This window comes from Penicillium cataractarum (genome assembly GCF_028827025.1).
Source record: "Penicillium cataractarum strain IBT 29864 chromosome Unknown utg000007l, whole genome shotgun sequence".
Classification (NCBI taxonomy): domain Eukaryota; kingdom Fungi; phylum Ascomycota; class Eurotiomycetes; order Eurotiales; family Aspergillaceae; genus Penicillium; species Penicillium cataractarum.
In genome coordinates, this window is record NW_026622743.1 from 883,313 (window position 1) to 898,044 (window position 14,732).

At 47.2% G+C, this 14,732-nt stretch overlaps 8 protein-coding genes across 8 annotated transcripts; 1 reads left to right on the forward strand and 7 right to left on the reverse strand.

Annotated features, from left to right (window-relative positions):
• Positions 1 to 246: 246 nt before the first annotated feature.
• On the reverse strand, positions 247 to 1,661 carry N7496_007964 (CCDC90 family protein; the record flags this gene model as incomplete). The annotated part of the gene is made up of 2 exons (XM_056700883.1): positions 247 to 431; positions 491 to 1,661. The coding sequence occupies 2 exons, from the start codon at positions 1,659 to 1,661 to the stop codon at positions 247 to 249; spliced, it is 1,356 nt and encodes a 451-aa protein (XP_056552946.1).
• Positions 1,662 to 2,176: 515 nt separating this feature from the next.
• N7496_007965 (uncharacterized protein) lies at positions 2,177 to 2,931 on the reverse strand (the record flags this gene model as incomplete). The annotated part of the gene is made up of 4 exons (XM_056700884.1): positions 2,177 to 2,449; positions 2,508 to 2,648; positions 2,694 to 2,857; positions 2,883 to 2,931. The coding sequence occupies 4 exons, from the start codon at positions 2,929 to 2,931 to the stop codon at positions 2,177 to 2,179; spliced, it is 627 nt and encodes a 208-aa protein (XP_056552947.1).
• Positions 2,932 to 4,083: 1,152 nt separating this feature from the next.
• On the reverse strand, positions 4,084 to 4,731 carry N7496_007966 (uncharacterized protein; the record flags this gene model as incomplete). The annotated part of the gene is made up of 1 exon (XM_056700885.1): positions 4,084 to 4,731. One exon carries the CDS (start codon positions 4,729 to 4,731, stop codon positions 4,084 to 4,086), a length of 648 nt encoding a protein of 215 aa, XP_056552948.1.
• A 776-nt stretch (positions 4,732 to 5,507) lies between these two features.
• Positions 5,508 to 6,645, reverse strand: N7496_007967 (arginase; the record flags this gene model as incomplete). The annotated part of the gene is made up of 3 exons (XM_056700886.1): positions 5,508 to 5,817; positions 5,877 to 6,484; positions 6,559 to 6,645. The coding sequence occupies 3 exons, from the start codon at positions 6,643 to 6,645 to the stop codon at positions 5,508 to 5,510; spliced, it is 1,005 nt and encodes a 334-aa protein (XP_056552949.1).
• Positions 6,646 to 7,438: 793 nt separating this feature from the next.
• Positions 7,439 to 7,912, reverse strand: N7496_007968 (uncharacterized protein; the record flags this gene model as incomplete). The annotated part of the gene is made up of 1 exon (XM_056700887.1): positions 7,439 to 7,912. One exon carries the CDS (start codon positions 7,910 to 7,912, stop codon positions 7,439 to 7,441), a length of 474 nt encoding a protein of 157 aa, XP_056552950.1.
• An 850-nt stretch (positions 7,913 to 8,762) lies between these two features.
• Positions 8,763 to 9,471, forward strand: N7496_007969 (uncharacterized protein; the record flags this gene model as incomplete). Its single annotated transcript, XM_056700888.1, has 2 exons — positions 8,763 to 9,040; positions 9,114 to 9,471. The coding sequence occupies 2 exons, from the start codon at positions 8,763 to 8,765 to the stop codon at positions 9,469 to 9,471; spliced, it is 636 nt and encodes a 211-aa protein (XP_056552951.1).
• Positions 9,472 to 9,950: 479 nt separating this feature from the next.
• N7496_007970 (tyrosinase family protein) lies at positions 9,951 to 11,201 on the reverse strand (the record flags this gene model as incomplete). The annotated part of the gene is made up of 4 exons (XM_056700889.1): positions 9,951 to 10,659; positions 10,716 to 10,838; positions 10,902 to 11,027; positions 11,086 to 11,201. 4 exons carry the CDS (start codon positions 11,199 to 11,201, stop codon positions 9,951 to 9,953), a joined length of 1,074 nt encoding a protein of 357 aa, XP_056552952.1.
• Positions 11,202 to 12,103: 902 nt separating this feature from the next.
• N7496_007971 (COG1/VPS51 family protein) lies at positions 12,104 to 14,595 on the reverse strand (the record flags this gene model as incomplete). Its single annotated transcript, XM_056700890.1, has 3 exons — positions 12,104 to 14,163; positions 14,218 to 14,387; positions 14,453 to 14,595. The coding sequence occupies 3 exons, from the start codon at positions 14,593 to 14,595 to the stop codon at positions 12,104 to 12,106; spliced, it is 2,373 nt and encodes a 790-aa protein (XP_056552953.1).
• Positions 14,596 to 14,732: the final 137 nt, after the last annotated feature.

Below are 14,732 nucleotides of genomic sequence, written 5' to 3' on the forward strand. Positions count from 1 at the left end.
CTTGCGGAGATCAGGACGAGTCCTTGTGACTGGACAGTACAATATTTAGACAATAGAGATGAATTGAAAGAAAAATGTATTGATAGGGTATCAGATGTCTATGTTTATGTTGGTACAGGCTGTTTCGTCGTTGTATACGGTATTGAAGAATGAAAGGAGACAGGTGCAATGATCGATGGTGAGTTGTACAGGCAGGGGAATTTGCAAAAAAGAATGTGTCGGGCTTGTTCGAAATAGAGGGAGCCTCTAACCCAAAGATTCGCCTAGGTGTGCTTCGACAACGGATGGCGTCTCGGTCTGAATTCCGGCGTCGTGGACAACCCGAGTTTCAGTGGTGATTTCCTTGGTTACAGGCTTTTCAGCCTCTTGGGCTTTCTTAGGCTCTTGGACCCTGCGGACGGAAGCGTATTTAAGGAAGACGATGATCATGACTGGAGATAGGAGTTAGCAAAACTAAGTTGGAAAACAATTTCAGCCGCGAAAAACTTACAAGCACAGATGCCGACCGTCAGAGCCGCACGTCTTGTCAGAATCCAACGCAGGCCTTCGATCTCGCTCTTGCCATCGCTGTTGAGCGAGACGGTGATCTTGTAGTTCAATTCCTGAACCATAGTATCGATGATTCGCTGGTTCTCACGCGTGGCCATCTTGTGGTCGTTGAACATGCCCTTGATGTCATCCTTCATACCGGACAGCTCCTGGTTGAGACGCTGGGACAAAATATCCGTTTCATGTTCCAACTGTGTCCTGGATGCGCGCTGCCTCTGCACTTCGGAGTTCCGCGCAGTCTGCAAGGACTGCTGAAGCTCCGAGCAGGCAGCCTTGAAAAGGTACTCCTCGTTTTCCACATCCGACTTCGAGGTCAGGCTCTGCTTTGCGAAATCGAGATTGTTCTGGAGAATGGTGCGGACTGCTTTCATGATAGTGATTGACTGCTCGTTGCTATATCCGCCCTTTGATAGATCAAGCACGAGGGAATAGGTATCGAAATGGTGTACATAGGGCGCCGGGCTCATGTGTGGCGGCTTGTGTGACGCTAGGGTTTCCGTGGGTGTGAGGCCGGTGGCCGGGGAGGGCATGTGGTAGACTTCCTCGAAAGCGCTGCGGTTCATGTATGGCGGCATCTGCGACATCTCCTCTCCTACGTCACCGGATGCAGACATTGAAGGTGGAGGGGTGAAAGTATTCGATGTCTCGGCCTCGGCAGCCAAGTCTTCCTCATCCAGGGCAGGTTCCAATGTGGCAGGGTGTTTGGTTGATTCGGCAGCTGCTTGCTCCGACGCTGCGGAAGCAGCAGCGTCTGTGCTGTCCGCATGTATATCCTCCTGCGGCGGTTGCGACTCCGACTGTAGTTGCGCTTGCGCTTGCGACTCTTCTGACACCGAAGCGGTCTGGTCCGTTGTAGGGGCTGCTTCCTTTCCAGGGACTACTTCGTCCGTATTTTGTGTCGACTGGCTGTCCTTGGGTCGTGATGGTGGAGGCAGGTTTGGTTCGACGGCTGGTCCGTAACGCCGCTGGTAGGTTTCTTGACCGCATCGCCGGGTAGTATGGAAACTTTGTTTGAAACGGGCATATTGGAGGGAGCGATACGTCTTGGGTTCGCATGAGCGAACAGCACGCATCAAACTCGGGTAGAGGAACGGAAGCCGGGGCGTGGCCATGGTTGAGGTGTGCAGAAGTCAGAAACATTTCCCGTCGGCGAAGTCTGAGTGACGTTGTCCCCCGCGGAAACGGAGATTAGGTAAGCACAGCCTCGGCGGGAAGGCTACTAAGGTTATAAAGGTGCACGCTGATTGGTTGGGAGTATACGTATACTTCCCACTACAAAAACCTGTTAGTTATCACTTCTTATGACGACTTTGAAAGTAGTGTTGAAAGAGGTGTCGAAAGAGGTGTCGAAAGAGGTTGAGAAAACTTTGGACGTGGTCCCAGCCTGTGGGATTCCAAATTAAGGGTGAGCCGATAAAGTTTCGTTGGTCTTGCGTATACTTAACTTTAGTGGAAGATTACGCCTATCCTGGGCATTCGTGGTCGATAATTTAATATCGGGTTCGGGCTCATTAGAGGGTCTCAATGAGGATTAAATTCAGCTGAAAAGCAAAATTAAATTAAGGTAAGCTAACACGTATTCAATATTACTTCAAATAAGCTCACTAACTACAACACTCCTGGTTTTTCACAACTCCCATTCATCCCTGCGAGAACGCCAATCCTTCTTGTTGGGTGGCTTCGCCAACGTGTACGCGACATAACGGGTGTCTGACCATTCAAGTGGATCCCGGATGGGCCATCCCCTTCGGAAGCCCGAAATACGACTGAACTCATTAGTAAATATTCCTAATGTATGTAGACTAGAATCCTTGACGTACACATTACCAGTGGACTGGTCATAAATAATCTTCGAGATTCTTGACTCCTGTGTGGTTTTACACCGCAACGCAGCATCTCCCTATAAATAATATTAGCGTTTGTGTTAGGAAGCCTGTTATCTTTTATTTTGCGTGAACTGACTCAAAGGCAACCCGAAAATTAGAGCGAATATCGTCTCGTGTAGAGAGATCTAAGCTCCAGAAAAATTCCTCTGTAAGAGCCTCCCCGGGCACCTTTTCCCACACAAGGTATTTGATATAGCCTCCAGGAACGAGGTCCTATTCCCCTTGCAGTTTTTCGCTGTAGCTAAGGAACCGTGGAACAGAGCTACAGCCCTGACTCATTAATTGCTTAAACGCCTCTAGTTCACCGCAAACCTCAGGAGGTTGGATTTGTTGGGCTAGTGTAGCCAGATCAGCGTCCTCCGTTCCTGTGATGGGAATCTGATAGTATATTCTCATGAACGCTATCTGCCCTGAGTCCCCCTCTAGATGGCAAAGAAATATACAAACTGTCATAGGCGACCCAATAGTCTATCACACTCTGTTGCGAACTTATCATTATGAGCTTCTCTCTGAGCAGTGAAACGGCCAACGTGCGTAGCAAACAACTTGATAACTGATACTACATAGAATTGCTTGTATTGCATAGCGTTGATTAGATCACTTTGTAGACCTATTTCTAGTCTAAGGACTAGGCACCGGCGCTTGAAGCAAAGTGGGACTGAGTAGCCTGCCCCATACTTTATAAAAAGCATACGGAGCCTTTCTATTCCCTCGGACCAGCTAACTAGCTTCTTCGCGACATTTTTGTAGTCCATCTCGCTGGGTTGCGCTGAACGCTGGAACTCAGAAGCCTGATGTGCTAAATCATAGAAATTTCGGGATTATCTGTATAGAGCACATGATAGCTCATTCCCGAGCTTCTCTTGTGATGATATATCAGGGGTTATAAGCGATCAAGCCATTAATCCACCAGCATGACCGTATTACTGAATGAAAAATATCGGTTAGTCCTAGGATCAGGATGGATATAAATATTTAGAACCCAGCTTTCGTCTATAATGGGAGGATTATCCCAAAATTCGAATTGCCATTCGTAGTGGAGCACAAAGCGGAGTAATCTTTATAATGGCATTCTCGCTCAACCTTTGTGACGACGCCCATTAACCTCAAAAGCTCAACTCTGACACTTAATACATGACTATTTACTTGTCCTGAGATAAAAATCCCTGCCTTTGTTCAAGCCCTTAATACTTGGAACAAAGGGGCGCCTGAATAAAATGTACACTGGGTATTGGAGGCACTGCGCCTTCGTCAACTTTACCCTGATGAAGATACTGAAAACAACATAGGTGTCACAAAGCGGAGCTGGAAGGAAGCTTTATAGGAGTTTGAAATGATAAGCAGGTATAGGACTTGACTATGAAGTGGCTTATGTTTGATGTTGATGTACCTCTATATACGAGCGGCAAGGCTGTGTCAAATTAGCAATCACCTTTCATTTAAGATTCTACGCATTGCTGAGAATTGAGATTAGAGTTCAAGACGGAAGTTGTATTCTGTGAAAGGGGTTCAATCTAAGTTAGCGCTATGTTAGAAGAAAAATGCAAGGAAAAATCTAGACAGTTAAGAGCATCGGAAACATTGGAATAAAAGTCGGAGCAACCCTATTCTCGCTCAAGTCGTGCGGAATCTATTACTAGAAACACGCTCAATCAAGAGATAAATCGTGGGATAAGACCGCTGGGCTCGCAATTTTGAAACATTGAAAGCATTTGCAATTGGGGACGTTTGCGGTAAGAGAACGCCAAAGCAGATAGGCAAGATGTCGGGCCTCGCAATCCTCACTAGAAAGTGGGTGTCGGACAGTCCATGCAACATCATGTTTGCGCTGGATCTCCTTACGGCGAGGGTCATCCTTGGGCATAACCCATTCTAGCTCCCAAAGACCATCGTGGCACAACAAATTGTTGAAGGCCAGCTCGGCCCATCCGTCGGCATTGGTGAAGCGGTCCTCAACAACCAGACAGCCAAGATGCAAGGCAAAGGAATGCACCACAATCGCGGTAAAGAAGGAGTTATATATCCTTCCTCGCTCGATGCGCTCACCCTCTAGTCGCAAAAGCCTTTTGATCGCTTCACATCGAAGCTGAAAACAGATTTGAATGTCAGTATCTTGTTGTTGGCGGTTTTGACCGCGTGTCTGAATTTTCTCCATTTTCTTCGCAGCTCTAAGCAGCTCCTTTACAATGTACGCGCTTTCCTTTTCCAAAAGAGGGTCAGAAAGGTACACTGTAAGCTGCCTGAGACGCTCACCGAGTTTGTCTCGAGTCTTTTCGAAGTTCTCAAAAGGAGCCATTGTATAGGATAAGAGTCACTTACCAGGTTCTTGTAGGGTTTCAAATGATACTCGTTAATGATGCTTGCTTGAGATGCAATTGCTTGAGTGATGGATTCTGTAATATCTGGGAATCCATGGGCCTTTTATAATCAGAGCCTCGGAAGGTGTGGGGAGGACTACACAAAGGGCCATTTCATAATTGCGTTGTGAGCCCGGCACATAACAAAGGGAACAATCAGTAGTGTAGGCATCCCGGAAATAGCTTTATTCTGTACTATATCGAGAGTAAGTACTGAGACACTTATTGGCTCTATCTATATTTACTATAGAAACAAGATATCGACTTAAATCCTTCTTCGACCAATCCCGGGGTTCTCGTCCTCTATTGCAATTCATTGTGGTATGCTGCATTTATATTGACTTTAAATAGCCGACATACATGCAATGACTGTCTAAAATAACATCATCTAAGGAGACTGAAAGCCTTCAAAGCAGACGTAGAATCAGCTTCTTGATTGGTTTACACAGTGCAGAGCTTTCTAGAAGATTACCCCTTCTCTCACTTAGGTCTGTCTGACAAGGCAGATTTATCGAAAATAGGCAGGAATAAGGGGTCTTTTTATCCATTTTGTACGGTCACGGAAGATCCAGTTCTGGTTTCATTTCTACGTATAACTTCGATCAAGGTCGAGATTTTCAAGGGAATACGATACATGAGAAAGAATTCGAAGGGCAAATCAATTCCTTTCTAGCAGATCAGCTCATTATGACTATTGAGATGTTATCTCTCCCTTTCAGATATCTTCCCTATCTATACCTAGAGCACTTTTGATCACTGAGGCCGCAGATTCAAGCGTTTTGCCCAACTTGGAAGGCTGAATGAGTGGGTTTATCTCAACTAGATCCATCGCAATGAGATTGCCAGTTTTGTGGAGGCGATGCGAGATATAGATACCCTCTTCAAGAGATAACCCTCGAGTGACAGGGAAACCAGTAGATGGTGCCCATTCCGGATCAAGCGAATCGATATCATACGACACATGTATCGGCGTCCTGTCACCGAGATATTCCAGTGCAAGATCCATGATCGTTTGAATACCTTGACTAGAGATGAATTAGAAAAGATCTTAGAATATCTAAATTTCTCCCGTACGCAGCCTTACCGTCGCACATCATCCATAGTGAATGCCTTGATACCATTCTCCTTGATAAGATTTTCTTCTGCTTCGTCGACATCTCGAAGACCGATATAAACAAATTTCTTCAGGTTGATGAGGTGAGTCTCGGTAATCCAATCAAAGACATTCTTTCCGCGCGACTTTGCCAATCCTGAGGCAAATGCCACTGGCATTCCGTGAATTCGTCCACTGAGACTGGTCTCCGGGGTGTTGATATCCGCATGGGCATCTACCCAGAGAACGGACAGCTCGGCACTGGTCCCTCCAAATCTTTCGCGAAGTGCCCGTGCACTCCCTGTCAGGGTGCCAATTCCCATTGAATGATCACCTCCTAGAGTCATGACGAACCTCCCTTGTCGCGCATGAGCGTAGACACACTCACTTACCCGTTTGGCAGCGAGGCTTACTGTCCGAGGGCTCTTCATCCCATCAACATCAGGGTCTGAATCATCGCTTGACTCAATTGCATTGCCAAGAGATTTGTCTTGACTGAGGTTATCGAAAGAGCAAACATAACTCCCTTTCGATTGGATAACGGAGAAAATCCGGGAGTCAATCAATGCTCCAGGCCCAAGCTCCGCACCGCCCCTAGGCTTTATGGGTTGTCAATACTGTTTATTTTATTCGCTGGCTCTTCTCTGTTCAACCAAACGGGGAATATCCATACCGCTCCGCAGGAAAATCTCGCTGCGATAATTGCCAGACAGCTATGATCTGTCAAAAACTTCGCCGCAGTAGAAGCCTGTCGTGCCATACTGCCAAAGATGTGTGGATTTTTCTGCAGGAAATCTTCGAGTTTCTTGTCAGAAGTTATTTCGATGTGACAGCAAATGGGCTTCTTTTAAATCTCCGTTGCCGGCTACAGTCACCTTTAAGGGCGTTCATAAGTCTCCACATCATGCATGCGGTTTGTAATCTTCCACTAAAGTTAAGTATAGGCGAGACCAACGAAACTTCATCGACCGACCCTCAGTTTCAAGTGCCACTGGCTGATTCATCGGGCGCATCATTAACTTTAGTAACTGTCAGCGTGGTAGAAAATATTTTCGACTCCAAATTGTCTCGCCATAACGGATGCTCTAGACTTAGGTCAAATTTCACCTTACACTTGAGAGCAAGAAAGGAAGGCCTAGCTGGGTACGTTTTAAATTCCTCTATTTCTAAAATGTTTTGGATTGTATTTCCAATCATCTTTTCAAAGAGTCTTAGTAAGACCTCTTGATTTATCTTCTGAAGCCTGACTGATCTATAGACAATTTGGAAGTTAATTCGGGGGCCCAAATTCTATGCAAATAAAAAAAATGCCCTGCGTCTTGTTCTACATCGAACAAAGCAGTTGGGGCATTAATATTTACATTGAAAAATTGCCACTTAAAGGAGAAGATATGCCTGCTGACTGAAATTGCTAATCTACTACTGAGACTTGTTAAAGAGTGTACATGAACCGATATTCAAATCAGTCATTGGGCCAACGGAGCTTGCACAAGGCGTCGTTTGTCACACTGAGAACAGTGACAACGAGAAACTGTCGAATTGAGATGGTGCCATCAATCATACACAGCGCTTCGCTCTGCCTCGGCGACTTCGTTGATCAACGGGGCACTCATTTTCCACCCACTATCCATCACGTCTGCTCGGGACTCCATTTCGTTGGCAAACTGGTTCCCATCTTCCTCGGCAACGGTCAGTCGTCCAATTTGGACCGTGAAGACTTCCAATACTGCAATAATAAACTCATGGTGGAACTTACCTTCCCGAATCATTTTGCTCTGATGGTGTAGTTCGGCTTTGACGATGTCGCATCTGGTTTCGAAGCAGGCGGGAACTACCCTGCTGCTCCTAGATCCGGCCCTGTGACCGGCCTCTCTTAGTTTGTCGGTATCTTTCCAGATGTCTTTCAACGACTGTGCAATGTCGATGGTACCCAGCTCGCTGGGCCTTCCTCGAAGGGTAACGATGATCTGCTGTAGGTTATCGACATAGGACTTTCGAAGGTCCTCAAATGTGGCCGTAGAGAACATAGTGGGAACAAGGGGCGACTCGCCTATCTGTAACAGAGATAGAATGGATATTTAATCTTGACTTTGGGTACAGGCTGTATTCAAGACCAAGATGGCTTGAAATTCTGATGCTTGTGATTATGTGAGGTTCGGTGGGTATTTATCCCTGAGGTCCTACAAGGCACCTTGAAAAGCAGACAAAGCACTATTGAGTTCAAGTCATCACATTACATTCGAATATCAGTCTTTGATCTTCCAACCCCATTTGGAGAGTGGGCCAGGTAATGAATGGGCATTGTCAAAAAATCGAGACTTGGCCATACTTACAATCTCTTTCTATTTATACTCGAACAATTGACATTGTGATGCCCGGCAAAGGCTTTGTTAGGGCGATTGAGGATCGCTTCTATTTCTAGAGACGATCGAGCAATACAATCAAAGTCCCTTGGTAATTTTAGTTGAGCAGAATAATTTTCGCATATCTCCGTCGCGGAACGAAGGGCAAGTCCGCATGAGTTAGATGTAGCCTCTTTATTACTTACATCGGCTCTTGATCTTAAATGATAGTAACAAGCTCATCTGCAGCGATGTGCATAGTAAGTAATTTTCAACGGCGCGTCGGTCAAACATAGTGGACTTTTTCTAGGTTCTTGTTATGTATATAGAAATTGCGTCGCCAAACCCCTTTCCTGTTTGATGAGAGTGGCCGACTAGGTAATTCCGCAGACCCACACCCGTGGACCCTCGGTGATCCGATCCATCCTTGTGCTCCGCCAAAACTGACTTCATTCCTAAGGACAGCTAATATTCCTCGACGTGTCGCCTGGCTTGACCTTTCACCTAGACCTCTCGCTCCCTAGTCAAAATTGCTATGGCTATGAACGAGTCTGAAGCTACCCGCATCCTTCGGGATATGGCACGTGTCCGCGAAGAGACATGGGGCTTTTTTTTCTACCGCACCTGTTATTACAACGATGATACACGGTGGGGGAAGTTTCTGGCGCGAATGAAGGAATTCGCAGAATCGACTCTACTGAAGCTCCGATCGTACAATAAGGACGGCGGTGGGCAAATCCTCTTGAACAAACTAGAGTGGAATATTCAATCTCATCCTTCGTTTGACGGCTGTTCAAAAGAGGAGATCTGGCGGTATGAATTACAATGCCCTGAGATGAACTTTCTATGTGGAGATACCCAGGAGAAGAAACTGATTATAGTGCAGACGCCACCGAGAACTTATGAGGTCTCTTTACGGAGAATATGATGCCACTGTAATCAAACATGGACACCCCATCATCGTCGACAAAGTGTCGTTAGATTCTGTCCTAGAAGCTCCGGGACCGACTGAATGGAGGCCTGTTCACACTCGTGAGTCAACGGCCCATGTGACTGTGCTTGATATGCAATGGTTCGACCTACGCGAAGCTCCTGAGGATGATGAATATTTGCCTGAGGACGAAGTCGGGTGGGCCAAGGTTTTGGCAGTCAAGGTACATCCTAGATTATATTCCATGCTACAGAGCGGGCTGTGGTCTCAAGTTGTGTATTGCGTGCCAACAGAGATATCTCGTCTGCCCTGAACTCGCATCTTGGGCTACTATCTCCAACTGCACAATGCATGCATCACTATGGAAAGCTCATCTTTGCCTCAGAAATGACAATGCGTGCACTTAATGCGAGGCCTCTTCTGGAGCTTCCTGCAGAAAAAAAGAAAAGAGCGTTAATGCTTATATAAATGGGGAATTGCTTTTCAAAAAGACGAGCTTAGTTTCTTGAAGAGTATCTGTCACTAAAATAGCATTTCTACTGTGAACAGAAGAAATACAAGGAGCTGGAAGAGTTCATAGCGAGCTTGAATCAATGTAAGTCTAGTAAACTTTCTCTGCCTCATTCATTGGTCAGATTTTGTCGTACCAATAACTGGATCCTTCTTTCACAGTTGACCTCAAGAGTTATTATCCAGTCGCCTTCATCAGAATTAACTCCGGAGCTCTTGTTTCTATATACTCAAGTACAACCCAAAGCTATGTATGTGCATCACGTCCACGTTCAATACAGATCAAGTATATGTATAACACAGCCCATGTTCATGAGGGTTCATGACTTCAATCACCCTTCGCGGTCGATCGAGGACTCCAAACTCCATCGTCATGTTTAGCATGACTGGTTGGGCCCAGGGTGGATTCAAAATGGTCGTAGTGCCGTTGAGCGCATATCGCCGGTTCTTCTCATCTCTGCTTTGCCACATCGTCCAAAGCCGATCGATCATACAATGGTGTAGCATAAAAGCCGGATCCTGCGGCGAGGCAAATAGATCTTGCATGGTTGCACCTAAGCTAAAGTGTCCTCCGCCGTGAACTCCGAGGACGCCATCTGGCCGGGCTGGCCAATGGTCCATGACCGTCTGAAAATCGACGATATCTGTTGATGCCAGAAGTCGTGAAACGATCGTTGCGTTGTTATAGTTTGAAGTTACGAAGTTATTTAGACTTCGGTTTAAACAGCGTGGGTTGTATTCGAATTTTGGGGATGGAATCTCGGTGAACGAAGTCAGGTCGCGAGAGAAAGGACCGAGATGTATCTGTAGGTCTTTGAAGGGACCGCACTTGATACAACCTCCACCTGAGCCACGGGGAAGAGTGATATTGCCTCCGGATAGAGGTTGCTCTTCTGGGTTATACTCCCCATCGCCAGAAAGCGATGTTTCGCTGCAGTCAAAGAGAGGACTTTTGTGGAGGTCGTTCGTCCAAAGAGGCCAATTCCAGTATCTAGTTGAATGCACGATTAGCTCCGGACCCTGTTATACATTGTATAGTATCCTTACGGAAGATAGCTTGTATAGCCACATTCCTCTCGAAGAGCTCGCTCCCATAGCCAGGTGAAACGACGGTGCCATGGAAGGAATAATCCGCTGTAGTGGACGTGAAGTGTGTAGTTAATGTGAGTGCTGTAAAGTGTCAGCTCAATCGTGTTTAGTTCCTTGTCGATATTTGCAGTCTCAAATACGCACGCGACAAAATCATCAAATCGGCTGCGTACCCCAGGGTACTCTGCAGTTGGAAGTCGAGGGGGCTTTCGAGTCAGACATAAAACGGCATCGGTGTAGTTCTTTCTCTCAGCTGGCGCCATCTCCCCCCTAGAGAGTATTAGCAATGTTTTAGATGGTGAACAGAGTAGAAGATCAGCATATTTACCATTCTCTGCGCATCGCTGTCTTATTCGGTGTGCATGATTGTCCTCTGGGGATGGAAATCGCCACGGCCACCTGCGCAAGGATGCATAGTATCCAAACGGGATTGAACAAGATCATCGCTGCAAATGGTCTTAAGGTTGAAAAGAAAGGCAACCCGAGATCAATTGAACACTCGCAAATTCCTGGAAGGTGAGAGCCTGTCTTATGAACAGCTCTTTGTGATGGACAACATGGGCTAAAAATAATCAGCCCCTGCCTAGAGCTTAGTGATCTCGACTCGCAAGAATCGACTCATTCTGATCAAGTTCCAAGGCCTCCACAAGAGCCCTACACAGGGGTCCTATCTTGGCGAGGGATGTGATAATGCCCAATAATACCCGAGGTATATCAGGAAATTCGACCGCGCCTGGAAGGGCTTTACCAGTTTGGGTCAAAGTACATATGATCTATCAACGGAATTGAACCCTAATTTGGCTCCTGCATGACACATAGCAAATCCCATTGTTAAGTAAGAGTGTTATGAGTTTGATGGCTTATTGTTTTCGCAAGGGGTTCTTTTGAGGCGCCCAAGATCCCTGCATATGACAACTCACAACAGCGTCGATCGGCGAGGCCATGTGGATAATCTCTCGGTTATTTAGGACCGTTCGCAACATGGGCATATGCAACTCGCGTTTCCATCTAGTCTAATAAGATAAACCCTCAAGTACATATGGTGAATCGGTTCCGTTGATCCCGAGTTGAACAACACGAAGGTTCGGAAGGTGATTAGCGTGCAGTATGTACGCAATTGTGACCTGGTCCAGCTCTCAGCGCACGCGATCTCTCTGTCTGATAATTATGGGCAAGGGAGATGTTCACATTGAGTAAATTGATCGAGCTCCCACATGTATGTGTATTTCCAAATTGGGATGGAAGAGAGTTGTACTCTATGGATGCTATGCTAAGAAAAAACGCTAAGATAAGAAAGATAACAAGAACTCTGCAGAATGATGAATATATAGAACAAAGTGTGGGTATTAACGCTCTGCCAATAGACCAAACAGAAGCTCCGTCCGCTTCCAATATTCTTGAGAGGACTTGCGGATAGCCTTGGCAGCTGCAAGGCTAGGGTCGGCGCTTTTTTGAACCCGCTCCGCGACATCGGCCAACTGCGTCGGGTCGCCTAACATGTTTGCCAGGTAAAGGGCATCAAAGAGCAGCTGCACCTTCCAATCGTGCAAAGCCTCTGCAGGAGGGGCATCAATTGGTTTATCGGCATCCACAGGATCAGTGGTAGCGTCTGCCGCTTTCTCGACCTTGTCACCATCTGCAGCGGGTTCTTCATCCTTGGGTTCAGAGTCGAGAATAGCTTTGCTTGAAGTCTCCCAGCCTTCCAGTTCCTCGAGTGTCGAGTTGAGCGTCTTTTCCAACTGCTTTGCCAATGTAGTCTTCAAGACTCGCACGGTTGATGGGTCCCAAAGATCAGGGCCACTCTCATCCATAGTGGCAGTCAAGCGACGCAGGAACTTGAATGTACTTGGTGAAGGCTGGACAGGCATAGGTGGTTCGCCTTCCCAAAGCGACCGGCCAGGAACAAGCCTAGAAGTCTTTTCCTTGATAGTTGTGATCGCAGGGACAAAGGCTAGACCGCCAGTATGCGTCACAATGTCCTTAGCAAGCAGATCCTGCAGCTTGGGAGTAAGGTCGCTTGAGAACAGGAAATCTGCTGCGACAAACCCAGAAGGTATCTCTCGGCGAACAAGCCGGATGAGCCGAAGCAAGAATGTGGCCTTCTGATTGAGATGCGAAGACCCAAATGTCGCAAAGGCATCATTGAAGGAATCTTGAAGATTTTGGTAAGCCTGCCCGACAGCCGAATGCAGAGCATTCGAAAGAGTTCGCGGGTCTTCATCGTTCAGTCGAGGGTTGACGTCGATGTCTTCATCTTCCACTTCGCCGCCAACCAGGACATCAGTCCACTTAAGGCGGCGGAGAGCATCAATCGATTCATTCAATTCTTGGACAGATACGAGCCAGGATTTGTACTTCGTCAAGACTGCAGACACGTCATCGTCCCGTCCGAGCAGACGGTCCGCCACCGCATGTTTGAAAATAGATGCCCCGTTTGAGTAATCCGCGGCAATCAAGTCAGAATCCCAGAGGGACCCAACTGAAGCATGTTCAGACGTTTCCCAGTTAGACACGGTCGATGAAATCTGGCCCGCAATGTCATCGATTGTCTGGACCTGAGTGGTCAGGATTCGTTTAAGATGATCGTTGAAGATGTTTCGTAGGCGTTCAAGAACAACTTCAGAGCCGTGTGTAATCGTCGAACCCCAGGAGGATAGCCACGATTCTACGGTATCCGCACGCAAAGACAAGAGCGCGGGGAAGTCATTGCACTGAGCAAGAGCCTTCCGAGCTCCCTCCACGAACCTGTCAAAGGCCTGGGACGACCACTCCTTAATAGACTGGAGACCTTCAGAGCGTCCAAGCTCACTCAGTTTAATCCAGGGTGTGAAATTGATGACCTCTGGGGCGGCCCAACGACCCAGCACTTCAATCTCTAGGCCGTCTAGACTGCGAACTTCTGGATCAGAGAGAATGGGTCTTGTCTTGAGCTTGGACAGAACGTCCGAAAATTGACGAGATCGCAAGACCTTGGAATTCTGCAGTGTGCGAATGAAGAGTCGAAGGGCTTTCGGGATGTTCTCGCGAGACGAATCCAATTGGCTGGTAATAACATCGAGGCGAACCTGGTGGAAATGATGGATAGCATCGTCGGATGAAGAACTTGTCGCAAGGCAGAATGCAGCCAATGACTCGATTATGCTATCATCCAAGCCATTTGCGGATGTCAATCGTTTATCAATTCGTTTTAGAAGTGTTCGGCGCAGCGAGGCCAATTGATTACGCAGATCGTCTAGGAACGGTGGGGTCGAGGGGTGTTGAGAGAGAGTTTTGTGCAGGAGGCGAGATACAACGAGTACCTTTGCAATAAGCAGCATCGAAGCCCGTTTGCGCAATAGTCGAGTGATGGAAGTTGTACAACGGTGAAGTAGCGCTAGTTGCGCTCCGAAGGTATGCTTATCGGCATCTGCCGGCCATGTTAGCAATTGAGTCTCTCAGCCACGGGTCAGACATAGCATACCTGTATCTGTAGTGTCACTCTTCATCTGCCGCGCATGAAGATGCTTCTTCTCCACCAGCCGCGGGTTGCATCGTCGTCCAACATCGGTCAGGGTAGCCTCCACGTCTTGGATCTCCTTGTTCATTTCCACAATTGTCTCCGCAGTTCTAACAAGTTCTCGGTATCGCGTACTAATAAACGCATTGATATTAGCACTTGAGCAACTCAGACTCGGCATCAATGGTGTACTACTTACCCCACGAGAGCTCGGAGCTTCTCCCTATTGCTTGTAATGTCCCGTCGCAGTTCCTGCTCCACACGGCGAACCGTAGGAATCGGGTACTGAAATGCGTCTTGCCATGACTTCAGGCTCTGGGGATCTGGAGCCTCGGGGGCCATTCTGACAACGGTGCTGCGAGAAGCTCAAGGTCGCGTTGGGACCAAATCACCAACTCCGCCGGGGTGCCTGAGGTGGCCGCAGGCTTATGTCATCTATCGTTATCGGCAGGTGACTCAAAGAAAAACGTCCCCGCGGT